We start from the raw sequence: 27,059 nt of genomic DNA on the forward strand, positions 1-27,059 counted from the left end.
TGTGTGTGTGTGTGTGTGTGTGTGTGTGTGTGTGTATACGGTATTCCTCCTAACTGTTCCCTGTGTGTGTGTGTGTGTGTGTGTGTGTGTGTGTGTGTGTGTGTGTGTGTGTGTGTGTGTGTGTGTGTGTGTGTGTGTGTGTGTGTGTGTGTGTGTGTGTGTGTGTGTGTGTGTGTGTGTGTGTGTGTGTGTGTGTGTGTGTGTGTGTGTATGTATGTGTGTGTGTGTGTGTGTGTGTGTGTGTGTGTGTGTGTGTGTGTGTGTGTGTATACGGTATTCCTCCTAACTGCTCCCTGTGTGTGTGTGTGTGTGTGTGTGTGTGTGTGTGTGTGTGTGTGTGTGTGTGTGTGTATACGATATTCCTCCTAACTGTTCCTGTGTGTGTCAGGTCTGCAGAGGCACGTACTGCAGCGATGGGGCTGCAGGAGGACATGGGGGAGTTTCTGTCCTGGCTGGATGAGGCGGAGGAGGTCGTGGCCTTCCCCCTGACGCCTGGAGATCACCACCAGATGAACGCCACCCTGGAGAAAGTCACGGTACAGTCAACAACAACAACTAGTCTGTCCCCTAGTCTAGATTACTGGCCAGGGAACGTCTCTCACTAGTCTGTCTCCTAGTCTAGATTACTGGCCAGGGAACGTCTCTCACTAGTCTGTCTCCTAGTCTAGATTACTGGCCAGGGAACATCTCTCACTAATCTGTCTCCTAGTCTAGATTACTGGCCAGGGAACATCTCTCACTAGTCTGTCTCCTAGTCTAGATTACTGGCAGGGGAACTTCTCTCACTAGTCTATCTCCTAGTCTAGATTACTGGCCAGGGAACATCTCTCAGTAGTCTGTCTCCTAGTCTAGATTACTGGCCAGAGGACGTCTCTCACTAGTCTGTCTCCTAGTCTAGATTACTGGCCAGAGGACATCTCTCACTAGCCTGTCTCCTAGTCTAGATTACTGGCCAGAGGACATCTCTCACTAGCCTGTCTCCTAGTCTAGATTACTGGCCAGAGGACATCTCTCACTAGTCTGTCTCCTAGTCTAGATTACTGGCCAGAGGACATCTCTCACTAGTCTGTCTCCTAGTCTAGATTACTGGCCAGAGGACATCTCTCACTAGTCTGTCTCCTAGTCTAGATTACTGGCCAGAGGACATCTCTCACTAGTCTGTCTCCTAGTCTAGATTACTGGCCAGAGGACATCTCTCACTAGTCTGTCTCCTAGTCTAGATTACTGGCCAGAGGACATCTCTCACTAGTCTGTCTCCTAGTCTAGATTACTGGCCAGAGGACATCTCTCACTAGTCTGTCTCCTAGTCTAGATTACTGGCCAGGGAACGTCTCTCACTAGTCTGTCTCCTAGTCTAGATTACTGGCCAGGGAACATCTCTCACTAATCTGTCTCCTAGTCTAGATTACTGGCCAGGGAACATCTCTCACTAGTCTGTCTCCTAGTCTAGATTACTGGCAGGGGAACTTCTCTCACTAGTCTATCTCCTAGTCTAGATTACTGGCCAGGGAACATCTCTCAGTAGTCTGTCTCCTAGTCTAGATTACTGGCCAGAGGACGTCTCTCACTAGTCTGTCTCCTAGTCTAGATTACTGGCCAGAGGACATCTCTCACTAGCCTGTCTCCTAGTCTAGATTACTGGCCAGAGGACATCTCTCACTAGCCTGTCTCCTAGTCTAGATTACTGGCCAGAGGACATCTCTCACTAGTCTGTCTCCTAGTCTAGATTACTGGCCAGAGGACATCTCTCACTAGTCTGTCTCCTAGTCTAGATTACTGGCCAGAGGACATCTCTCACTAGTCTGTCTCCTAGTCTAGATTACTGGCCAGAGGACATCTCTCACTAGTCTGTCTCCTAGTCTAGATTACTGGCCAGAGGACATCTCTCACTAGTCTGTCTCCTAGTCTAGATTACTGGCCAGAGGACATCTCTCACTAGCCTGTCTCCTAGTCTAGATTACTGGCCAGAGGACATCTCTCACTAGTCTGTCTCCTAGTCTAGATTACTGGCCAGAGGACATCTCTCACTAGTCTGTCTCCTAGTCTAGATTACTGGCCAGAGGACATCTCTCACTAGTCTGTCTCCTAGTCTAGATTACTGGCCAGAGGACATCTCTCACTAGTCTGTCTCCTAGTCTAGATTACTGGCCAGAGGACATCTCTCACTAGTCTGTCTCCTAGTCTAGATTACTGGCCAGAGGACATCTCTCACTAGTCTGTCTCCTAGTCTAGATTACTGGCCAGAGGACATCTCTCACTAGTCTGTCTCCTAGTCTAGATTACTGGCCAGAGGACATCTCTCACTAGTCTGTCTCCTAGTCTAGATTACTGGCCAGAGGACATCTCTCACTAGTCTGTCTCCTAGTCTAGATTACTGGCCAGAGGACATCTCTCACTAGTCTGTCTCCTAGTCTAGATTACTGGCCAGAGGACATCTCTCACTAGTCTGTCCCCTAGTCTAGATTACTGGCCAGAGGACATCTCTCACTAGTCTGTCTCCTAGTCTAGATTACTGGCCAGAGGACATCTCTCACTAGTCTGTCTCCTAGTCTAGATTACTGGCCAGAGGACATCTCTCACTAGTCTGTCTCCTAGTCTAGATTACTGGCCAGAGGACATCTCTCACTAGTCTGTCTCCTAGTCTAGATTACTGGCCAGAGGACATCTCTCACTAGTCTGTCCCCTAGTCTAGATTACTGGCCAGAGGACATCTCTCACTAGTCTGTCTCCTAGTCTAGATTACTGGCCAGAGGACATCTCTCACTAGTCTGTCTCCTAGTCTAGATTACTGGCCAGAGGACATCTCTCACTAGTCTGTCTCCTAGTCTAGATTACTGGCCAGAGGACATCTCTCACTAGTCTGTCTCCTAGTCTAGATTACTGGCCAGAGGACATCTCTCACTAGTCTGTCTCCTAGTCTAGATTACTGGCCAGGGAACGTCTCTCACTAGTCTGTCTCCTAGTCTAGATTACTGTGGACACAGGTTGTAAAGGTCCCCAAAGCTACATACCCCTGTCTCTCTCTATGTCCCACTGGCCACATCATTGATCCGTTATTATTTCATTCATGATCTTTATTTGGAGATTGTCTATGTTCAAACGTGTGTGTGTGTGTGTGCGTCTGTGTTGTGTGCGTGCGTGCGCGTGCGTGCGTGTGTGTGTGTGTGCGTGCGTCTGTGTTGTGTGCGTGCGTGCTTGCGTGTGTGTGTGCTTGTGCGTGTGTGTGTGTGTGTGTGCGTCTGTGCTGTGTGCGTGCGTGCGTGCGTGTGTGTGTATGCGTGCGTGCGTGTGTGTGCGTGTGCGTGTGCAGGCTCGTGTGTTGGAACTACCAGCCAGACAGAACAATGTGGATACCATCAACACGAGGACCAGCACCATTCCCCTCCCTGCTGACAAACAGAAGGAAATGAAGATGATCAACACACGCTGGGTACAGGTTAGTATCCCTTTCTATAGAGGAGGTTCTGTCCTTTAGGTGGATAAGATCAGTTGGATGTTGAACATGAATATTGACTAGTCGATATTTGTATTTCAACTTGTGTGTAGGAGTAGTCTATTTTTTAACTTAATGTTGGGCTCATGTGTTTTGTTTTTTAGTGTATGATCAAGTGTACTGTATATTCCTTCCTACCATTGGAAATGCTCTTGTAATTCAACTAAAATGGCCCCCAACTCGGGGCCTCTCCCTCCTCCCTGTGGGAGACCTTTGTACTGTGTGTGTGAGAGGACTGTATCCTGCTTCATATTAAGTTCCTGTTTTCCTTCAATATAATATTCCTGGATGTGCCTTCCTCCTCCCTACCATTGAAAACACTTGGGTCCTTCCTCTCCCTCCCCCTTATAGGTGTCTAAAGACCTGCCTGAGAAGCAGAAGCAGATTGAGAGCTTGCTGAAGGAGCTGTCTCACTTCCAGGACCGGCTGACTTACCTCTCCTCGTGGACCTCAACCACCAGGACCACCCTAGAGGAAAACCCTGACAATGTGGAACCCAAGGTAGACTATCAATCCATCCTGTCATCCATCCATCTATCAGTCAATTTGTCCATCGATCCCTCCCTCCCTCCCTCCATCCATCCATCCATCAATCCATCCATGCCTACAGGGACCTAACCCTATATCCATTAATCTTTCCTTAATTCTTTGCATCCTCTCTCCACGCCTCCTTCTCAAAACATATGGGAGAAAAAGGTCAATGGTCAGGGACCTTAGACCTACTTTTCTTCCAGCTGGAAAAGGAGGCTAGGAGAGGAGACGGGAGGAACCTCTGAAAGACGAATTGAGATTGAGAGTAGTTTCATTGTCTTGGAATGGTTTGTGATGTTTCAGCTCATAGATGAAGTCCAGGTCAAGAAACCTGAGGTGGAGGGGGTGTTGGCTAAGGGCCAGGAGCTGTACAAGGACACGCCTCCCAGCCAACCAGAGAAGGAGAAGTACCACAGTCTGAGTGATGATTGGAGGGCGATTCAGGGGAAAATGATAGTACACAGAGAGAGGCTGGCCGCTCTAAAGATCCAGAAAACCACCAGTAAGGAGATGAGGGTGTGTGTGTGTGTGTGTGTGTGTGTGTGTGTGTGTGTGTGTGTGTGTGTGTGTGTGTGTGTGTGTGTGTGTGTGTGTGTGTGTGTGTGTCAAATCAAATTGTATTTGTCACATACACATAGGTAGCAGATGTTAATGGTATGTGTGACTGAATGGCTACTGATTGTATCACACTGCCCCCCTCCAGTTGAGACCCTCCAGGGAGACGCCCCAGCCCTGGCTCAGTTCAACAAGGCCTGGGCAGAGCTCTTTGATTGGCTATCCCTGCTGGATCAGATGGTACAGACACAGAGGGTGACCGTGGCCGAACTGGACGACATCAACCACATGATCGTCAAGACCAAGGTCAGGGGTCAACCAGTGTGTCACAGAGTGTGAGAGACTCCGTTTAGCCGCTGAGACCCTGGCCTGTATTCATAAAGAGTCTCAGAGCAGGAGTGCTGATCTGGGATCAGGTTTGCCTTTTAGATAATAATGAACACTAGAGAGAGGACCAGATCCTAGTGCTGATCTGGGATCAGGTTAGCATTTTAGATCATAATGAATACTAGAGAGAGGACCAGATCCTAGTGCTGATCTGGGATCAGTTTGGCATTTTCGATCATAATGAATACATGATTACATGGACCGGGGAGGATCTGATCCTGATCAGCACTCTTATTCTGAGACGCTTTGAGAACACAGGCACTGACCTGGCTCAAATATATGGCTCAAATACATGGCTCAAATACATGGCTCAAATAGTTGTAAATACTTGACATCCAGATATTCATTGAAATGTTCTGTCTCTGTCTTGCTGTCTGTAGGGAGCACTGGGGGACATGGAGCGGCGGCGCCCCCAGCTGGAGGGTCAGCTGACTGCAGCCCAGAACCTGAAGAACAAAACCAACAACCAGGAGACACGAGCTGCTATCACCGACCGCAGTACGCCAACCACAACCATTACTTACTACGCAAACTGACCACAAACTGACCACAACCTGACCACAAACTGACTACAAACTGACCGCAAACTGACCGCAAACTGACCACAAACTGACCGCAAACTGACCGCAAACTGACCACAAACTGACCACAAACTGACCACAAACTGACCGCAAACTGACTGCAAACTGACCACAAACTGACCACAAACTGACCACAACCTGACCACAACCTGACCACAAACTGACTGCAAACTGACCACAAACTGACCACAACCACAAACTGACCACAAACTGACCGCAAACTGACCGCAAACTGACCGCAAACTGACCACAAACTGACCACAAACTGACTGCAAACTGACCACAAACTGACTGCAAACTGACTGCAAACTGACCACAAACTGACTGCAAACTGACTGCAAACTGACCACAAACTGACTGCAAACTGACTGCAAACTGACCACAAACTGACCACAAACTGACCACAAACTGACTGCAAACTGACCAACTATCACTTAATGATCTGACTACAAACTGTCATCAATGACTACAAACTGACCACAAACTGACCACAAACTGACCACAAACTGACCACAAACTGACCACAAACTGACCAACTATCACTTAATGATCTGACTACAAACTGACCACAAACTGTTATTACTAAACACAAACTCATCAATGACTCCATTAATAACCACAAACTATCAGTATGGTCTGTTAGAGAACCTTGATTCAGCTCAGTCGCTGACTGAACAAACTAACTGATGTACTAATGATAATGACTAGGGATTTTGGATGCAGGGAGATTTGTTGATCAGGTAGGTTGTAGTCGATCTCACTCAGTGTGTGTGTGTGTGTGTGTGTGTGTGTGTGTGTGTGTGTGTGTGTGTGTGTGTGTGTGTGTGTGTGTGTGTGTGTGTGTGTGTGTGTGTGTGTGTGTGTGTGTGTGTGTGTGTGTGTGTAGTTGACAGGTTGCAGACCCACTGGGAGGAGTCACAGGGCAGACTGGCTGATAGACATCAACAGCTACAGAACATGCTGCAGGACTCCTCTGATTGGTTGGACGCCAGGAAGGAGGTGGAACCTCTCATCAAACGAGCCAATGACAAGCTGGAGTCGTGGCAGGATATTTCCTACACCATGGATGCTCTGAAGAAGCAAAACACTGACCTCAAGGTTACACACACATGCACAAACACTCACACACACACATACGCACACTCACACACACGCACACACATATACGCACAGACACAAACACACACAAACACACACACATGCACACACAAACACACACACACACACATACGCACACTCACACACACGCACACACATATACGCACAGACACAAACACACACAAACACACACACATGCACACACAAACACTCACACACACACATACGCACACTCACACACACGCACACACATATACGCACAGACACACAAACACACACATACACACACACACACACACACACACACACACACACACACACACACACACTCTACCCCTCTCCCCCTCTCTCTCTCTCTCTACCCTCTCTTTCTCTCTCTACCCCCCCCTCTCTCTCTCTCTCTCTCTCTCTCTCTCTCTCTACCCCCCCCTCTCTCTCTCTCTCTCTCTCTCTCTCTCTCTCTCTCTCTCTCCCCCCCCCCCCCCCCCCTCTCTCTCTCTCTCTCTCTCTCTCTAATCCAATTTGCTTTATTGGCATGTTGTAACAATGTACATAATGCCAAAGCTTACTTTGGATATTTACAATATGAAGATAATAAGAATCAACATTGTTAACGGGACAACAGTAACAACAATAACCAAGGGTCAAAATAACCATACATTGAACAATAACATTAAGTATACAGTAGAGGACATGTGCAGGTTGATTGGTCTGTCAGACACTGTCCCTCAACTTATGCCAGGCAGCAATGTAGTGCGCTGCCAACCCAGAGCTCTCTGCGTCCTCCCCCAACAGGACGGGTAGACTATCCTCATCAAAGAGGTCTTTGAAACCTTGAATAAGGGTTTCATATTTGGGGAAATGACACTCTCTAATTGTTTTATATTTTTGACATTTTGTCAGGAAATGCAGCTTCGTCTCAGGTTCTGCTGTTGTGCAGTGGTTGTACAGCCTTTCCTCTACAGGGAGCCAGGTTCTGCTGTGGTTCTGTGGTTGTACAGCCTTTCCTCTACAGGGAGCCAGGTTCTGCTGTTGTGCAGTGGTTACACAGCCTTTCCTCTACAGGAAGCCAGGTTCTGCTGTGGTTCTGTGGTTGTACAGCCTTTCCTCTACAGGGAGCCAGGTTCTGCTGTGGTTCTGTGGTTGTACAGCCTTTCCTCTACAGGAAGCCAGGTTCTGCTGTGGTTCTGTGGTTGTACAGCCTTTCCTCTACAGGGAGCCAGGTTCTGCTGTGGTTCTGTGGTTGTACAGCCTTTCCTCTACAGGAAGCCAGGTTCTGCTGTGGTTCTGTGGTTGTACAGCCTTTCCTCTACAGGGAGCCAGGTTCTGCTGTGGTTCTGTGGTTGTACAGCCTTTCCTCTACAGGGAGCCAGGTTCTGCTGTGGTTCTGTGGTTGTACAGCCTTTCCTCTACAGGGAGCCAGGTTCTGCTGTGGTTCTGTGGTTGCACAGCCTTTCCTCTACAGGGAGCCAGGTTCTGCTGTGGTTCTGTGGTTGTACAGCCTTTCCTCTACAGGGAGCCAGGTTCTGCTGTGGTTCTGTGGTTGCACAGCCTTTCCTCTACAGGGAGCCAGGTTCTGCTGTGGTTCTGTGGTTGTACAGCCTTTCCTCTACAGGGAGCCAGGTTCTGCTGTGGTTCTGTGGTTGTACAGCCTTTCCTCTACAGGGAGCCAGGTTCTGCTGTGGTTCTGTGGTTGTACAGCCTTTCCTCTACAGGGAGCCAGGTTCTGCTGTGGTTCTGTGGTTGCACAGCCTTTCCTCTACAGGGAGCCAGGTTCTGCTGTGGTTCTGTGGTTGTACAGCCTTTCCTCTACAGGGAGCCAGGTTCTGCTGTTGTGCAGTGGTTGTACAGCCTTTCTCTACAGGGAGCCAGGTTCTGCTGTGGTTCTGTGGTTGTACAGCCTTTCCTCTACAGGGAGCCAGGTTCTGCTGTGGTTCTGTGGTTGTACAGCCTTTCCTATACAGGGAGCCAGGTTCTGCTGTTGTGCAGTGGTTGCACAGCCTTTCCTCTACAGGGAGCCAGGTTCTGCTGTGGTTCTGTGGTTGTACAGCCTTTCCTCTACAGGGAGCCAGGTTCTGCTGTTGTGCAGTGGTTGCACAGCCTTTCCTCTACAGGGAGCCAGGTTCTGCTGTTGTGCAGTGGTTGCACAGCCTTTCCTCTACAGGGAGCCAGGTTCTGCTGTTGTGCAGTGGTTGCACAGCCTTTCCTCTACAGGGAGCCAGGTTCTGCTGTTGTGCAGTGGTTGCACAGCCTTTCCTCTACAGGGAGCCAGGTTCTGCTGTGGTTCTGTGGTTGTACAGCCTTTCCTCTACAGGGAGCCAGGTTCTGCTGTTGTGCAGTGGTTGCACAGCCTTTCCTCTACAGGGAGCCAGGTTCTGCTGTTGTGCAGTGGTTGCACAGCCTTTCCTCTACAGGGAGCCAGGTTCTGCTGTTGTGCAGTGGTTGCACAGCCTTTCCTCTACAGGGAGCCAGGTTCTGCTGTTGTGCAGTGGTTGCACAGCCTTTCCTCTACAGGGAGCCAGGTTCTGCTGTTGTGCAGTGGTTACACAGCCTTTCCTCTACAGGGAGCCAGGTTCTGCTGTTGTGCAGTGGTTACACAGCCTTTCCTCTACAGGGAGCCAGGTTCTGCTGTTGTGCAGTGGTTACACAGCCTTTCCTCTACAGGGAGCCAGGTTCTGCTGTTGTGCAGTGGTTGCACAGCCTTTCCTCTACAGGGAGCCAGGTTCTGCTGTGGTGCAGTGGTTACACAGCCTTTCCTCTACAGGGAGCCAGGTTCTGCTGTGGTGCAGTGGTTGCACAGCCTTTCCTCTACAGGGAGCCAGGTTCTGCTGTGGTGCTGTGGTTACACAGCCTTTCCTCTACAGGGAGCCAGGTTCTGCTGTTGTGCAGTGGTTGCACAGCCTTTCCTCTACAGGGAGACAGGTTCTGCTGTGGTGCAGTGGTTGCACAGCCTTTCCTCTACAGGGAGCCAGGTTCTGCTGTTGTGCAGTGGTTACACAGCCTTTCCTCTACAGGGAGCCAGGTTCTGCTGTGGTTCTGTGGTTGTACAGCCTTTCCTCTACAGGGAGCCAGGTTCTGCTGTGGTTCTGTGGTTGTACAGCCTTTCCTCTACAGGGAGCCAGGTTCTGCTGTGGTGCAGTGGTTGCACAGCCTTTCCTCTACAGGGAGCCAGGTTCTGCTGTGGTGCAGTGGTTGTACAGCCTTTCCTCTACAGGGAGCCAGGTTCTGCTGTTGTGCAGTGGTTGCACAGCCTTTCCTCTACAGGGAGCCAGGTTCTGCTGTGGTGCAGTGGTTACACAGCCTTTCCTCTACAGGGAGCCAGGTTCTGCTGTGGTTCTGTGGTTGTACAGCCTTTCCTCTACAGGGAGCCAGGTTCTGCTGTGGTTCTGTGGTTGTACAGCCTTTCCTCTACAGGGAGCCAGGTTCTGCTGTGGTGCAGTGGTTGCACAGCCTTTCCTCTACAGGGAGCCAGGTTTTGCTGTGGTGCAGTGGTTGTACAGCCTTTCCTCTACAGGGAGCCAGGTTCTGCTGTTGTGCAGTGGTTGCACAGCCTTTCCTCTACAGGGAGCCAGGTTCTGCTGTGGTGCAGTAGTTGCACTGCCTTTCCTCTACAGGGAGCCAGGTTCTGCTGTGGTTCTGTGGTTGTACAGCCTTTCCTCTACAGGGAGCCAGGTTCTGCTGTTGTGCAGTGGTTGCACAGCCTTTCCTCTACAGGGAGCCAGGTTCTGCTGTGGTGCTGTGGTTGTACAACCTTTCCTCTACAGGGAGCCAGGTTCTGCTGTTGTGCAGTGGTTACACAGCCTTTCCTCTACAGGGAGCCAGGTTCTGCTGTTGTGCAGTGGTTGCACAGCCTTTCCTCTACAGGGAGCCAGGTTCTGCTGTTGTGCAGTGGTTGCACAGCCTTTCCTCTACAGGGAGCCAGGTTCTGCTGTTGTGCAGTGGTTGCACAGCCTTTCCTCTACAGGGAGCCAGGTTCTGCTGTTGTGCAGTGGTTGCACAGCCTTTCCTCTACAGGGAGCCAGGTTCTGCTGTTGTGCAGTGGTTGCACAGCCGTTCCTCTACAGGGAGCCAGGTTTTCCTGTGTCTACCCTTCTCAATGACAAGGCTGTGCTCACTGAGCCTGTACTTTGTCAAGGTTTTTCTAAGATTTTGATCAGTAACCATGGTCAAATAGTTAGCCACAGTGTACTGTCGATTTAGGGCCAGAGAGCACTGCATTGTGTTTGTGTTTCCCAGTAAGCAATATAGTTTTGTTTTGACTGTGTTGTAATTTTGTTTATTCTGATTGATTGGATGTTCTGGTCCTGAGGCTTCAGTGTGTTAGTAGAACAGGTTTGTGAACTAAGGACCAGGACCAGCTGGATGAGGGGACTGAGGCCTCAGTGTGTTAGTAGAACAGGTGTGTGAACTAAGGACCAGCTGCATGAGGGGACTGAGGCTTCAGTTTGTTAGTAGAACAGGTTTGTGAACTCATGACCAGCTGGATGAGGGGACTGAGGCTTCAGTGTGTTAGTAGAACAGGTTTGTGAACTCAGGACCAGCTGGATGAGGGGACTGAGGCTTCAGTTTGTTAGTAGAACAGGTTTGTGAACTCAGGACCAGCTGGATGAGGGGACTCTTTTCTTTGCTCAGCTCTTGGTATAGCAGGGCTTGGTAATGATATGAGAGGGGGTCACTGTATTTGAGATGTTTCCAAAACTGAATTGCTCTTTTTTGAGTGTTTATTATTGGTGGATATTGGCCCAATTCTGCCCTGCATGCATTGTTTGTAGTTTTCCTCTGGACATGTAGGAGAATCTTACAGAACTCTGCATGCAGGGTTTCAATGGGGTGTTTGTCTCATTTGATGAAATCTTGTTTTGCAAGTGGACCCCACACCTCGCTGCCATAAAGTGCAATTGGTTCAATGACACAATCAATTCGTTTTAGCCAAATGTTAATAGGTATTTCAATTTGAATGAGCTTTTTAATGGCGTAGAATGCCCTGTGTGCTTTCTCTCTCAGTTCATTCACTGCCTCATTTCGGTTGAGCTTATTTTTAAACCTAAGTAATTGTAGTGTGTGCAGTACTCTATATTGTCACGACTTCCTCCGAAGTCGTCTCCTCTCCTTTTTGGGGCGGTGTTCTCCTGTCCTTGTTGGGGCGGCGTTCTCCTCTCCTTGTTGGGGCGGCGTTCTCCTCTCCTTGTTGGGGCGGCGTTCTCCTCTCCTTGTTGGGGCGGCGTTCTCCTCTCCTTGTTGGGGCGGCGTTCTCCTCTCCTTGTTGGGGCGGCGTTATCCTCTCCTTGTTGGGGCGGCGTTCTCCTCTCCTTGTTGGGGCGGCGTTCTCCTCTCCTTGTTGGGGCGGCGTTCTCCTCTCCTTGTTGGGGCGGCGTTCTCCTCTCCTTGTTGGGGCGGCGTTCTCCTCTCCTTGTTGGGGCGGCGTTCTCCTCTCCTTGTTGGGGCGGCGTTCTCCTCTCCTTGTTGGGGCGGCGTTCTCCTCTCCTTGTTGGGGTGGCGTTCTCCTCTCCTTGTTCAGGCGGCGTTCGGCGGTCGGCGTCAACGGCTTTCTAACCATCGCCGCTCCATTTCTCATATTTCCATTTGTTTTGTCTTGTTCCATTACACACCTGGTTTACATTCCCCAATCACTCTGCATGTATTCCTCTGTTCCCTGTACACCTGGTTTACATTCCCCAATCACTCTGCATGTATTTATTCCTCTGTTCCATTACACACCTGGTTTACATTCCCCAATCACTCTGCATGTATTCCTCTGTTCCCTGCACACCTGGTTTTCATTCCCCAATCACTCTGCATGTATTTATTCCTCTGTTCCCTGCACACCTGGTTTACATTCCCCCAATCACTCTGCATGTATTTATTCCTCTGTTCCCTGTACACCTGGTTTACATTCCCCAATCACTCTGCATGTATTTATTCCTCTGTTCCCTGTACACCTGGTTAACATTCCCCAATCACTCTGCATGTATTCATTCCTCTGTTCCCTGCACACCTGGTTTACATTCCCCAATCACTCTGCATGTATTTATTCCTCTGTTCCCTGTACACCTGGTTTACATTCCCCAATCACTCTGCATGTATTTATTCCTCTGTTCCCTGTACACCTGGTTTTCATTCCCCAATCACTCTGTATGTATTCCTCTGTTCCCCCACACCTGGTTTACATTCCTCAATCACTCTGCATGTATTCCTCTGTTCCCTGTACACCTGGTTTACATTCCCCAATCACTCTGCATGTATTTATTCCTCTGTTCCATTACACACCTGGTTTACATTCCCCAATCACTCTGCATGTATTCCTCTGTTCCCTGTACACCTGGTTTACATTCCCCAATCACTCTGCATGTATTTATTCCTCTGTTCCATTACACACCTGGTTTACATTCCCCAATCACTCTGCATGTATTCCTCTGTTCCCTGCACACCTGGTTTTCATTCCCCAATCACTCTGCATGTATTTATTCCTCTGTTCCCTGCACACCTGGTTTACATTCCCCCAATCACTTTGCATGTATTTATTCCTCTGTTCCCTGTACACCTGGTTTACATTCCCCAATCACTCTGCATGTATTTATTCCTCTGTTCCCTGTACACCTGGTTTACATTCCCCAATCACTCTGCATGTATTTATTCCTCTGTTCCATTACACACCTGGTTTACATTCCCCCATCACTCTGCATGTATTTATTCCTCTGTTCCATTACACACCTGGTTTTCATTCCTCAATCACTCTGCATGTATGTATTCCTCTGTTCCCTGTACACCTGGTTTACATTCCCCAATCACTCTGCATGTATTTATTCCTCTGTTCCCTGCACACCTGGTTTACATTCCCCAATCACTCTGCATGTATTTATTCCTCTGTTCCCTGCACACCTGGTTTTCATTCCCCCAATCACTCTGCATGTATTTATTCCTCTGTTCCCTGCACACCTGGTTTTCATTCCCCCAATCACTCTGCATGTATTTATTCCTCTGTTCCATTACACACCTGGTTTTCATTCCCCAATCACTCTGCATGTATTTATTCCTCTGTTCCCTGTACACCTGGTTTACATTCCCCCAATCACTCTGCATGTATTTATTCCTCTCTGCACATCATTCCCCAATCACTCTGCATGTATTTATTCCTCTGTTCCCTGCACACCTGGTTTTCATTCCCCAATCACTCTGCATGTATTTATTCCTCTGTTCCCTGCACACCTGGTTTACATTCCCCCAATCACTTTGCATGTATTTATTCCTCTGTTCCCTGTACACCTGGTTTACATTCCCCAATCACTCTGCATGTATTTATTCCTCTGTTCCCTGTACACCTGGTTTACATTCCCCAATCACTCTGCATGTATTTATTCCTCTGTTCCATTACACACCTGGTTTACATTCCCCCATCACTCTGCATGTATTTATTCCTCTGTTCCATTACACACCTGGTTTTCATTCCCCAATCACTCTGCATGTTTTCATTCCCCAATCACTCTGCATGTATTTATTCCTCTGTTCCCTGTACACCTGGTTTACATTCCCCCAATCACTCTGCATGTATTTATTCCTCTGTTCCCTGCACACCTGGTTTTCATTCCCCAATCACTCTGCATGTATTTATTCCTCTGTTCCCTGCACACCTGGTTTACATTCCCCCAATCACTCTGCATGTATTTATTCCTCTGTTCCCTGTACACGTGGTTTACATTCCCCAATCACTCTGCATGTATTTATTCCTCTGTTCCCTGCACACCTGGTTTACATTCCCCAATCACTCTGCATGTATTTAGTCCTCTGTTCCCTGTACACCTGGTTTTCATTCCCCAATCACTCTGTATGTATTCCTCTGTTCCCCCACACCTGGTTTACATTCCCCCAATCACTATGCATGTATTTATTCCTCTGTTCCCTGTACACCTGGTTTACATTCCCCCAATCACTCTGCATGTATTTATTCCTCTGTTCCCTGCACACATGGTTTTCATTCCCCCATCACTCTGCATGTATTTATTCCTCTGTTCCCCCACACCTGGTTTACATTCCCCCATCACTCTGCATGTATTTATTCCTCTGTTCCCTGTACACCTGGTTTACATTCCTCAATCACTCTGCATGTATTTATTCCTCTGTTCCCTGTACACCTGGTTTACATTCCCCCATCACTCTGCATGTATGTATTCCTCTGTTCCCTGTACACCTGGTTTACATTCCTCAATCACTCTGCATGTATGTATTCCTCTGTTCCCTGTACACCTGGTTTACATTCCCCAATCACTCTGCATGTATTTATTCCTCTGTTCCCTGCATACCTGGTTTTCATTCCTCAATCACTCTGCATGTATTTATTCCTCTGTTCCCTGTACACCTGGTTTACATTCCCCAATCACTCTGCATGTATGCATTCCTCTGTTCCCTGCACACCTGGTTTACATTCCCCAATCACTCTGCATGTATTTATTCCTCTGTTCCCCCACACCTGGTTTACATTCCCCAATCACTCTGCATGTATTTATTCCTCTGTTCCATTACACACCTGGTTTACATTCCCCAATCACTCTGCATGTATTTCTCTGTTCCCTGTACACCTGGTTTACATTCCCCAATCAATCTGCATGTATTTATTCCTCTGTTCCATTACACACCTGGTTTACATTCCCCAATCACTCTGCATGTATTCCTCTGTTCCCTGCACACCTGGTTTTCATTCCCCAATCACTCTGCATGTATTTATTCCTCTGTTCCCTGCACACCTGGTTTACATTCCCCAATCACTCTGCATGTATTTATTCCTCTGTTCCCTGTACACCTGGTTTACATTCCCCAATCACTCTGCATGTATTCATTCCTCTGTTCCCTGCACACCTGGTTTACATTCCCCAATCACTCTGCATGTATTTATTCCTCTGTTCCATTACACACCTGGTTTACATTCCCCCATCACTCTGCATGTATTTATTCCTCTGTTCCATTACACACCTGGTTTACATTCCCCAATCACTCTGCATGTATTTATTCCTCTGTTCCATTACACACCTGGTTTACATTCCCCAATCACTCTGCATGTATTCCTCTGTTCCCTGCACACCTGGTTTTCATTCCCCAATCACTCTGCATGTATTTATTCCTCTGTTCCCTGCACACCTGGTTTACATTCCTCCAATCACTCTGCATGTATGCATTCCTCTGTTCCCTGCACACCTGGTTTACATTCCCCAATCACTCTGCATGTATGCATTCCTCTGTTCCCTGTACACCTGGTTTACATTCCCCAATCACTCTGCATGTATTTATTCCTCTGTTCCCTGTACACCTGGTTTACATTCCCCCAATCACTCTGCATGTATGCATTCCTCTGTTCCCTGCACACCTGGTTTACACTCCCCCAATCACTCTGCATGTATTTATTCCTCTGTTCCCTGTACACCTGGTTTACATTCCCCCATCACTCTGCATGTATTTATTCCTCTGTTCCCTGTACACCTGGTTTACATTCCTCAATCACTCTGCATGTATGTATTCCTCTGTTCCCTGTACACCTGGTTTACATTCCCCAATCACTCTGCATGTATTTATTCCTCTGTTCCCTGCACACCTGGTTTACATTCCCCAATCACTCTGCATGTATTTATTCCTCTGTTCCCTGCACACCTGGTTTTCATTCCCCCAATCACTCTGCATGTATTTATTCCTCTGTTCCCTGCACACCTGGTTTTCATTCCCCCAATCACTCTGCATGTATTTATTCCTCTGTTCCATTACACACCTGGTTTTCATTCCCCAATCACTCTGCATGTATTTATTCATCTGTTCCCTGTACACCTGGTTTACATTCCCCAATCACTCTGCATGTATTTATTCCTCTGTTCCCTGTACACCTGGTTTACATTCCCCAATCACTCTGCATGTATTTATTCCTCTGTTCCCTGTACACCTGGTTTACATTCCCCAATCACTCTGCATGTATTTATTCCTCTGTTCCCTGTACACCTGGTTTACATTCCCCAATCACTCTGCATGTATTTATTCCTCTGTTCCCTGCACACCTGGTTTTCATTCCCCCAATCACTCTGCATGTATTTATTCCTCTGTTCCCTGCACACCTGGTTTACATTCCCCCATCACTCTGCATGTATTTATTCCTCTGTTCCCCCACACCTGGTTTACATTCCTCAATCACTCTGCATGTATTTATTCCTCTGTTCCCTGTACACCTGGTTTTCATTCCTCAATCACTCTGTATTTATTCCTCTGTTCCCTGTACACCTGGTTTACATTCCCCAATCACTCTGCATGTATTTATTCCTCTGTTCCCCCACGCCTGGTTTACATTCCCCCAATCACTCTGCATGTATGTATTCCTCTGTTCCCTGTACACCTGGTTTTCATTCCCCCAATCACTCTGCATGTACTTAATCCTCTGTTCCCTGTACACCTGGTTTTCATTCCCCAATCACTCTGCATGTATTTATTCCTCTGTTCCCTGTACACCTGGTTTACATTCCTCAATCACTCTGCATGTATGTATTCCTCTGTTCCCTGTACACCTGGTTTACATTCCTCAATCACTCTGTATGTATTTATTCCTCTGTTCCCTGTACACCTGGTTTTCATTCCCCCAATCACTCTGCATGTATTTATTCCTCTGTTCCCTGCACACCTGGTTTACATTCCCCAATCACTCTGCATGTATGTATTCCTCTGTTCCCTGTACACCTGGTTTACATTCCCCCAATCACTCTGCATGTATTTATTCCTCTGTTCCCTGTACACCTGGTTTACATTCCCCAATCACTCTGCATGTATTTATTCCTCTGTTCCCTGTACACCTGGTTTTCATTCCCCCATCACTCTGCATGTATTTATTCCTCTGTTCCCTGTACACCTGGTTTTCATTCCCCCATCACTCTGCATGTATTTATTCCTCTGTTCCCTGTACACCTGGTTTACATTCCCCAATCACTCTGCATGTATTTATTCCTCTGTTCCCTGTACACCTGGTTTACATTCCCCAATCACTCTGCATGTGTTTATTCCTCTGTTCCCTGTACACCTGGTTTACATTCCCCAATCACTCTGCATGTATTTATTCCTCTGTTCCCCCACACCTGGTTTACATTCCCCCATCACTCTGCATGTATTTATTCCTCTGTTCCCTGTACACCTGGTTTACATTCCCCAATCACTCTGCATGTATTCATTCCTCTGTTCCCTGCACACCTGGTTTACATTCCCCAATCACTCTGCATGTATTTATTCCTCTGTTCCATTACACACCTGGTTTACATTCCCCCATCACTCTGCATGTATTTATTCCTCTGTTCCATTACACACCTGGTTTACATTCCCCAATCACTCTGCATGTATTTATTCCTCTGTTCCATTACACACCGGGTTTACATTCCCCAATCACTCTGCATGTATTCCTCTGTTCCCTGCACACCTGGTTTTCATTCCCCAATCACTCTGCATGTATTTATTCCTCTGTTCCCTGCACACCTGGTTTACATTCCTCCAATCACTCTGCATGTATGCATTCCTCTGTTCCCTGCACACCTGGTTTACATTCCCCAATCACTCTGCATGTATGCATTCCTCTGTTCCCTGTACACCTGGTTTACATTCCCCAATCACTCTGCATGTATTTATTCCTCTGTTCCCTGTACACCTGGTTTTCATTCCCCCAATCACTCTGCATGTATGCATTCCTCTGTTCCCTGCACACCTGGTTTACATTCCCGCAATCACTCTGCATGTATTTATTCCTCTGTTCCCTGTACACCTGGTTTACATTCCCCCATCACTCTGCATGTATTTATTCCTCTGTTCCCTGTACACCTGGTTTACATTCCTCAATCACTCTGCATGTATGTATTCCTCTGTTCCCTGTACACCTGGTTTACATTCCCCAATCACTCTGCATGTATTTATTCCTCTGTTCCCTGCACACCTGGTTTTCATTCCCCCAATCACTCTGCATGTATTTATTCCTCTGTTCCCTGCACACCTGGTTTTCATTCCCCCAATCACTCTGCATGTATTTATTCCTCTGTTCCATTACACACCTGGTTTTCATTCCCCAATCACTCTGCATGTATTTATTCCTCTGTTCCCTGCACACCTGGTTTTCATTCCCCCAATCACTCTGCATGTATTTATTCCTCTGTTCCCTGCACACCTGGTTTTCATTCCCCCAATCACTCTGCATGTATTTATTCCTCTGTTCCATTACACACCTGGTTTTCATTCCCCAATCACTCTGCATGTATTTATTCCTCTGTTCCCTGTACACCTGGTTTACATTCCCCAATCACTCTGCATGTATTTATTCCTCTGTTCCCTGTACACCTGGTTTACATTCCCCAATCACTCTGCATGTATTTATTCCTCTGTTCCCTGTACACCTGGTTTACATTCCCCAATCACTCTGCATGTATTTATTCCTCTGTTCCCTGTACACCTGGTTTACATTCCTCAATCACTCTGTATGTATTCCTCTGTTCCCTGTACACCTGGTTTACATTCCTCAATCACTCTGCATGTATTTATTCCTCTGTTCCCCCACACCTGGTTTACATTCCCCAATCACTCTGCATGTATGTATTCCTCTGTTCCCTGTACACCTGGTTTACATTCCTCAATCACTCTGCATGTATTTATTCCTCTGTTCCCTGCACACCTGGTTTTCATTCCCCCAATCACTCTGCATGTATTTATTCCTCTGTTCCCTGCACACCTGGTTTACATTCCCCCATCACTCTGCATGTATTTATTCCTCTGTTCCCCCACACCTGGTTTACATTCCTCAATCACTCTGCATGTATTTATTCCTCTGTTCCCTGTACACCTGGTTTTCATTCCTCAATCACTCTGTATTTATTCCTCTGTTCCCTGTACACCTGGTTTACATTCCCCAATCACTCTGCATGTGTTTATTCCTCTGTTCCCCCACGCCTGGTTTACATTCCCCCAATCACTCTGCATGTATGTATTCCTCTGTTCCCTGTACACCTGGTTTTCATTCCCCCAATCACTCTGCATGTATTTATTCCTCTGTTCCCTGTACACCTGGTTTTCATTCCCCAATCACTCTGCATGTATGTATTCCTCTGTTCCCTGTACACCTGGTTTACATTCCTCAATCACTCTGTATGTATTTATTCCTCTGTTCCCTGTACACCTGGTTTTCATTCCCCCAATCACTCTGCATGTATTTATTCCTCTGTTCCCTGCACACCTGGTTTTCATTCCCCAATCACTCTGCATGTATTCATTCCTCTGTTCCCCCACACCTGGTTTACATTCCCCAATCACTCTGCCTGTATTTATTCCTCTGTTCCCTGTACACCTGGTTTACATTCCCCAATCACTCTGCATGTATTTATTCCTCTGTTCCCCCACACCTGGTTTACATTCCCCAATCACTCTGCATGTATTTATTCCTCTGTTCCCTGTACACCTGGTTTACATTCCCCAATCACTCTGCATGTATTTATTCATCTGTTCCCTGTACACCTGGTTTACATTCCCCAATCACTCTGCATGTATTTATTCCTCTGTTCCCTGTACACCTGGTTTACATTCCCCAATCACTCTGCATGTATTTATTCCTCTGTTCCCCCACACCTGGTTTACATTCCCCAATCACTCTGCATGTATTTATTCCTCTGTTCCCTGTACACCTGGTTTACATTCCCCCAATCACTCTGCATGTATTTATTCCTCTGTTCCCTGTACACCTGGTTTACATTCCCCAATCACTCTGCATGTATTTATTCCTCTGTTCCCTGTACACCTGGTTTTCATTCCCCCATCACTCTGCATGTATTTATTCCTCTGTTCCCTGTACACCTGGTTTTCATTCCCCCATCACTCTGCATGTATTTATTCCTCTGTTCCCTGTACACCTGGTTTACATTCCCCAATCACTCTGCATGTATGTATTCCTCTGTTCCCTGTACACCTGGTTTACATTCCCCCAATCACTCTGCATGTATGTATTCCTCTGTTCCCCACCATGTGTTTGTGTGATATTGTTTGTGTGACGTGTCATAATGACGTGACGTGTCATAATGACGTGACGTGTCATAATGACGTGACGTGTCATAATGACGTGACGTGTCATAATGACGTGACGTGTCATAATCACGTGACGTGTCATAATGACGTGACGTGTCATAATGACGTGACGTGTCTAATTATTGTGACTGTTTGCGCGTTTTGCCAATTGGCTGTTGGTTTCTCCTGCCAATATAAAGTGTGTGCCTGTTCACACCTCTCTGCTCTCCTGCACCCGACTCCGCTACCAGTACGCACACACCTGACATATATATTTTGTACCAATTGAGAACTTTGGTCTAATTCCCTGAGATCTGGATCTTCTCTAGAAAATCCTTATTTGAGTCTTTTTGGGGTTTACTGCCAGGGCCCAGGTCTGGCAGTACTGCTCTAGCAGGTCCAGGCTCTGCTGTAGGCCATGTGCTGTGGGGGTTTACTGCCAGGGCCCAGGTCTGGCAGTACTGCTCTAGCAGGTCCAGGCTCTGATGTAGGCCATGTGCTGTGGGGGTTTACTGCCAGGGCCCAGGTCTGGTAGTACTGCTCTAGCAGGTCCAGGCTCTGCTGTAGGCCATGTGCTGTGGGGGTTTACTGCCAGGGCCCAGGTCTGGTAGTACTGCTCTAGCAGGTCCAGGCTCTGCTGTAGGCCATGTGCTGTGGGGGTTTACTGCCAGGGCCCAGGTCTGGTAGTACTGTTCTAGCAGGTCCAGGCTCTGCTGTAGGCCATGTGCTGTGGGGGTTTACTGCCAGGGCCCAGGTCTGGCAGTACTGCTCTAGCAGGTCCAGGCTCTGCTGTAGACCATGTGCTGTGGGGTTTACTGCCAGGGCCCAGGTCTGGCAGTACTGCTCTAGCAGGTCCAGGCTCTGCTGTAGGCCATGTGCTGTGGGGTTTACTGCCAGGGCCCAGGTCTGGTAGTACTGTTCTAGCAGGTCCAGGCTCTGCTGTAGGCCATGTGCTGTGGGGGTTTACTGCCAGGGCCCAGGTCTGGCAGTACTGCTCTAGCAGGTCCAGGCTCTGCTGTAGACCATGTGCTGTGGGGTTTACTGCCAGGGCCCAGGTCTGGCAGTACTGCTCTAGCAGGTCCAGGCTCTGCTGTAGGCCATGTGCTGTGGGGGTTTACTGCCAGGGCCCAGGTCTGGTAGTACTGCTCTAGCAGGTCCAGGCTCTGCTGTAGGCCATGTGCTGTGGGGGTTTACTGCCAGGGTCCAGGTCTGGTAGTACTGCTCTAGCAGGTCCAGGCTCTGCTGTAGGCCATGTGCTGTGGGGGTTTACTGCCAGGGCCCAGGTCTGGTAGTACTGTTCTAGCAGGTCCAGGCTCTGCTGTAGGCCATGTGCTGTGGGGGTTTACTGCCAGGGCCCAGGTCTGGCAGTACTGCTCTAGCAGGTCCAGGCTCTGCTGTAGACCATGTGCTGTGGGGGTTTACTGCCAGGGCCCAGGTCTGGCAGTACTGCTCTAGCAGGTCCAGGCTCTGCTGTAGGCCATGTGCTGTGGGGGTTTACTGCCAGGGCCCAGGTCTGGTAGTACTGCTCTAGCAGGTCCAGGCTCTGCTGTAGGCCATGTGCTGTGGGGGTTTACTGCCAGGGCCCAGGTCTGGTAGTACTGCTCTAGCAGGTCCAGGCTCTGCTGTAGGCCATGTGCTGTGGGGGTTTACTGCCAGGGCCCAGGTCTGGTAGTACTGTTCTAGCAGGTCCAGGCTCTGCTGTAGGCCATGTGCTGTGGGGGTTTACTGCCAGGGCCCAGGTCTGGCAGTACTGCTCTAGCAGGTCCAGGCTCTGCTGTAGGCCATGTGCTGTGGGGGTTTACTGCCAGGGCCCAGGTCTGGTAGTACTGCTCTAACAGGTCCAGGTTCTGCTGTAGGCCATGTGCTGTGGGGGTTTACTGCCAGGGCCCAGGTCTGGCAGTACTGCTCTAGCAGGTCCAGGCTCTGCTGTAGGCCATGTGCTGTGGGGGTTTACTGCCAGGGCCCAGGTCTGGCAGTACTGCTCTAGCAGGTCCAGGCTCTGCTGTAGGCCATGTGCTGTGGGGGTTTACTGCCAGGGCCCAGGTCTGGTAGTACTGCTCTAGCAGGTCCAGGCTCTGCTGTAGACCATGTGCTGTGGGGGTTTACTGCCAGGGCCCAGATTTGGTAGTACTGCTCTAGCAGGTCCAGGCTCTGCTGTAGGCCATGTGCTGTGGGGGTTTACTGCCAGGGCCCAGGTCTGGTAGTACTGCTCTAGCAGGTCCAGGTTCTGCTGTAGGCCATGTGCTGTGGGGGTTTACTGCCAGGGCCCAGGTCTGGCAGTACTGCTCTAGCAGGTCCAGGCTCTGCTGTAGGCCATGTGCTGTGGGGGTTTACTGCCAGGGCCCATGTCTGGTAGTACTGCTCTATCAGGTCCAGGCTCTGCTGTAGGCCATGTGCTGTGGGTGACAGCAGGCATAGGTCATCAGCGAAGAGCAGGCGTTTAACCTCTGAACTGTGGAGACTAACACCAGGGCTGAGGATTTATCTAGAATAGTGGCCAATTCGCTGATGTAAATATTGAAGAGTGCAGGGCTCAGATTGCAACCCTGGCGAACCCTCTCTCTCTCTCTCTCACTCTCTCTCTTTCACTCTCACTCTCACTCTCACTCTCACACACACACACACACACACACACACACACACACACACACACACACACACACACACACACACACACACACACACACACACACACACACACACACACACACACACACTTGAGCATGTGCAGCACGGAGTGGAGATGATTCCAGGAAGGTAATATGTGTAAAGCTGTGAGGCGTCTCTCTGATAAGGACTAGATGAGGAATCCTCATCACTACAGTATAACAGGATGAGAATGTAATGAGACTAGAGTGGCAAAGCCTGGAATACTGAATATTACAACATCCAACAGGCCCTGTTCTACCACTCTGCTCAGCAACGTTTCCAGGAATCATGTTACAGTCCCTGTGTTGCTATGACTCCCTCTAGTACAGTCCCTGTGTTGCTATGACTCCCTCTAGTACAGTCCCTGTGTTGCTATCACTCCCTCTAGTACAGTCCCTGTGTTGCTATGACTCCCTCTAGTACAGTCCCTGTGTTGCTATGACTCCCTCTAGTCTAGTTAGAGGAACAACTGATATGAATGTCCTTCCATCCTGGATCTTCATTTGTTGAGTCAGGTGTTGTTGCTAGGCTACAACTTAAACTCTAGTTAGAGGACTTCCAATCAGAGCCCTATATTTAGAGGGTCTCTGTCTCGGCTTCCTCTGGGCCACTAGAGGGTTGTTACTGTGTATTAGGGTGATGTTCTGTATCAGAGCTGTATATTTAGAGGGTCTCGGCTTCCTCTGGGCCACTAGAGGGTTGTTACTGTGTATTAGGGTGATGTTCTGTATCAGAGCTGTATATTTAGAGGGTCTCTGTCTCGGCTTCCTCTGGGCCACTAGAGGGTTGTTACTGTGTATTAGGGTGATGTTCTGTATCAGAGCTGTATATTTAGAAGGTCTCTGTCTCGGCTTCCTCTGGGCCACTAGAGGGTTGTTACTGTGTATGAGGGTGATGTTCTGTATCAGAGCTGTATATTTAGAGGGTCTCTGCTTCCTCTGGGCCACTAGAGGGTTGTTACTGTGTATTAGGGTGATGTTCTGTATCAGAGCTGTATATTTAGAGGGTCTCTGTCTCGGCTTCTTTTGGGCCACTAGAGGGTTGTTACTGTGTATTAGGGTGATGCTCTGTATCAGAGCTGTATATTTAGAGGGTCTCTGTCTCTGCTTCCTCTGGGCCACTAGAGGGTTGTTACTGTGTATGAGGGTGATGTTCTGTATCAGAGCTGTATATTTAGAGGGTCTCTGTCTCAGCTTCCTCTGGGCCACTAGAGGGTTGTTACTGTGTATTAGGGTGATGTTCTGTATCAGAGCTGTATATTTAGAGGGTCTCGGCTTCCTCTGGGCCACTAGAGGGTTGTTACTGTGTATGAGGGTGATGTTCTGTATCAGAGCTGTATATTTAAAGGGTCTCAGCTTCCTCTGGGCCACTAGAGGGTTGTTACTGTGTATGAGGGTGATGTTCTGTATCAGAGCTGTATATTTAAAGGGTCTCAGCTTCCTCTGGGCCACTAGAGGGTTGTTACTGTGTATGAGGGTGATGTTCTGTATCGTTATTTTCTGTCTTTATCTATAACTGTTTTCTGTGGTCTCAACAGCTGTTTGTGAAGGAGCTGCACCAGTGGCAGGGTCAGGTGGACGTGACCAATGACCTGGCAGGGAAGCTGTTAACCCTTTACTCTACCGACCACACACACAAGGTCACACAGATGACCGACGCCATGAACGTTACCTGGGAGCACATCAACAAACGGTGAGTCAGTCTGTTATTCTGTCAGTCAGTTGGTCAACCAGTCAGTCAGTTATTTAGTCAGTTAGTCAGTCAGTTATTCAGTTAGTCAATCAGCCTGTCAGTCAGTCAGTTAGTTAGTCAGACAGTCAGTCAACCAGTCAGTCAATTAGCCAGTCAGTCAGTCAGTCAGTTATTCAGTTAGTCAGTCAGTCAGTCAGTCAGTCAGTTAGTTAGTCAGACAGTCAGTCAACCAGTCAGTTGGTCAGTTAGTTAGTCAGTCAGTTAGTTAGTTAGTCAGACAGTCAGTTATTCAACCAGTCAGTCAGTCAGTCAGTTATTTAGTTAGACAGTCAGTCAACCAGTCAGTTGGTCAGTTAGTTGGTCAGTCAGCCTGTCAGTCAGTCAGTCAGTTATTTAGTTAGACAGTCAGTCAACCAGTCAGTTGGTCAGTTAGTTGGTCAGTCAGCCTGGTATTCTATCAGTCAGCCTGTCAGTCAGTCAATTAGTTAGTCAGACAGTCAGTCAACCAGTCAGTTGGTCAGTTAGTTGGTCAGTCTGTCAGCCAGTCAGTTAGTCAACCAGTTATTTAGTTAGACAGTCTGTTATTCTGTTAGTCAGACAGTCAGTCAACCAGTCAGTTGGTCAGTTAGTTGGTCAGTCAGTTAGTTAGTCAGTCAGTCTGGTATTCTGTCAGTCAGTTAGTAAACCAGTCAGTCAATTAGCCAGTCAGTTAGTCTGTCGGTCAGTCAGTCAGTTAATTAACCAGTCAGTCATTCAGTTAATCAGTCAGTCAGTCAACCAGTCAGTTAGTCAGTCAATCAGTTAATCAGTCAGTCAGTCAGTTAATCAGTCAGTCAGTTAGTCAGTCAGTCAGTCAGTTAATCAGTCAGTCAGTCAGTTAATCAGTCAGTCAGTCAACCAGTCAGTTAGTCAGTCAGTCAGTTAATCAGTCAGTCAGTCAACCAGTCAGTTAGTCAGTCAGTCAGTTAATCAGTCAGTCAGTCAGTTAATCAGTCAGTCAGTTAGTCAGTCAGTCAGTCAGTTAATCAGTCAGTCAGTCAGTTAATCAGTCAGTCAGTTAGTCAGTCAGTCAGTCAGTCAGTCAGTTAATCAGTCAGTCTGCATCAGTCCCACATGCTCCTGAAAGCACTTCATCATGCTGTCTCTCAGTACACCTGAACACACACACACAATGCACAGTACATCTGAATGCACGCACACACATTGACCCTCACTGTTAGTTCTACTAAATTTCCCCGTGACAGGCCACATCATAACACTGATGTATGACCCCAGTTTGCCCTCTGAACTTGTGACCTGTGTGTGTGTGTGTAGCGGTGCCAACAACAGTTTCTGTACATGTGTTCCTATTTGTGGATGTAGTGTCGGGGACCGTGAGGCGGCTCTGTCAGCTGCTCTGAGGCTGTTACAGCAGTTCTACCTGGACCTGAAGGAGTTCCTCAACTGGCTGACGGAGGCAGAGACCACCTGTAACGTCCTGCTGGACGCCTCACACAAGGAGAGGCTGCTGGAAGACCCTGAGGCTGTACGACACCTGCTGGGGCAGTTCCAGGTACTCACACTCAGTTCATACTGTATAGTCAGTCTCCTGCTGGGGCAGTTCCAGGTACTCACACTCAGTTCATACTGTAGAGTCAGTCACCTGCTGGGGCAGTTCCAGGTACTCACACTCAGTTCATACTGTATAGTCAGTCTCCTGCTGGGGCAGTTCCAGGTACTCACACTCAGTTCATACTGTAGAGTCAGTCTCCTGCTGGAGCAGTTCCAGGTACTCACACTCAGTTCATACTGTAGAGTCAGTCACCTGCTGGGGCAGTTCCAGGTACTCACACTCAGTTCATACTGTAGAGTCAGTCACCTGCTGGGGCAGTTCCAGGTACTCACACTCAGTTCATACTGTAGAGTCAGTCTCCTGCTGGGGCAGTTCCAGGTACTCACACTCAGTTCATACTGTAGAGTCAGTCACCTGCTGGAGCAGTTCCAGGTACTCACACTCAGTTCATATTGTAGAGTCAGTCTCCTGCTGGGGC

The 27,059-nt window shown here is 48.3% G+C and overlaps 1 protein-coding gene across 1 annotated transcript in view; it reads left to right on the plus strand.

The window, feature by feature from the left end:
• Positions 1-26,581, plus strand: part of LOC139397128 (dystrophin-like) — a gene marked incomplete at both ends in the record, with an annotated part of 60,276 nt that extends 33,695 nt beyond the window's left edge. Inside the window, 9 exons of the mRNA XM_071144002.1 lie at positions 389-536; positions 3,311-3,436; positions 3,845-3,994; positions 4,328-4,526; positions 4,728-4,885; positions 5,347-5,464; positions 6,434-6,645; positions 24,875-25,029; positions 26,392-26,581. Of these exons, the coding sequence (XP_071000103.1) occupies positions 389-536; positions 3,311-3,436; positions 3,845-3,994; positions 4,328-4,526; positions 4,728-4,885; positions 5,347-5,464; positions 6,434-6,645; positions 24,875-25,029; positions 26,392-26,581 (1,456 nt within the window). The remainder of the gene's footprint in view (positions 1-388; positions 537-3,310; positions 3,437-3,844; positions 3,995-4,327; positions 4,527-4,727; positions 4,886-5,346; positions 5,465-6,433; positions 6,646-24,874; positions 25,030-26,391) is intronic.
• Between the last annotated feature and the right edge of the window lie 478 nt (positions 26,582-27,059).

Source organism: Oncorhynchus clarkii, unplaced genomic scaffold (assembly GCF_045791955.1).
Source record: "Oncorhynchus clarkii lewisi isolate Uvic-CL-2024 unplaced genomic scaffold, UVic_Ocla_1.0 unplaced_contig_8890_pilon_pilon, whole genome shotgun sequence".
NCBI lineage: Eukaryota > Metazoa > Chordata > Actinopteri > Salmoniformes > Salmonidae > Oncorhynchus > Oncorhynchus clarkii.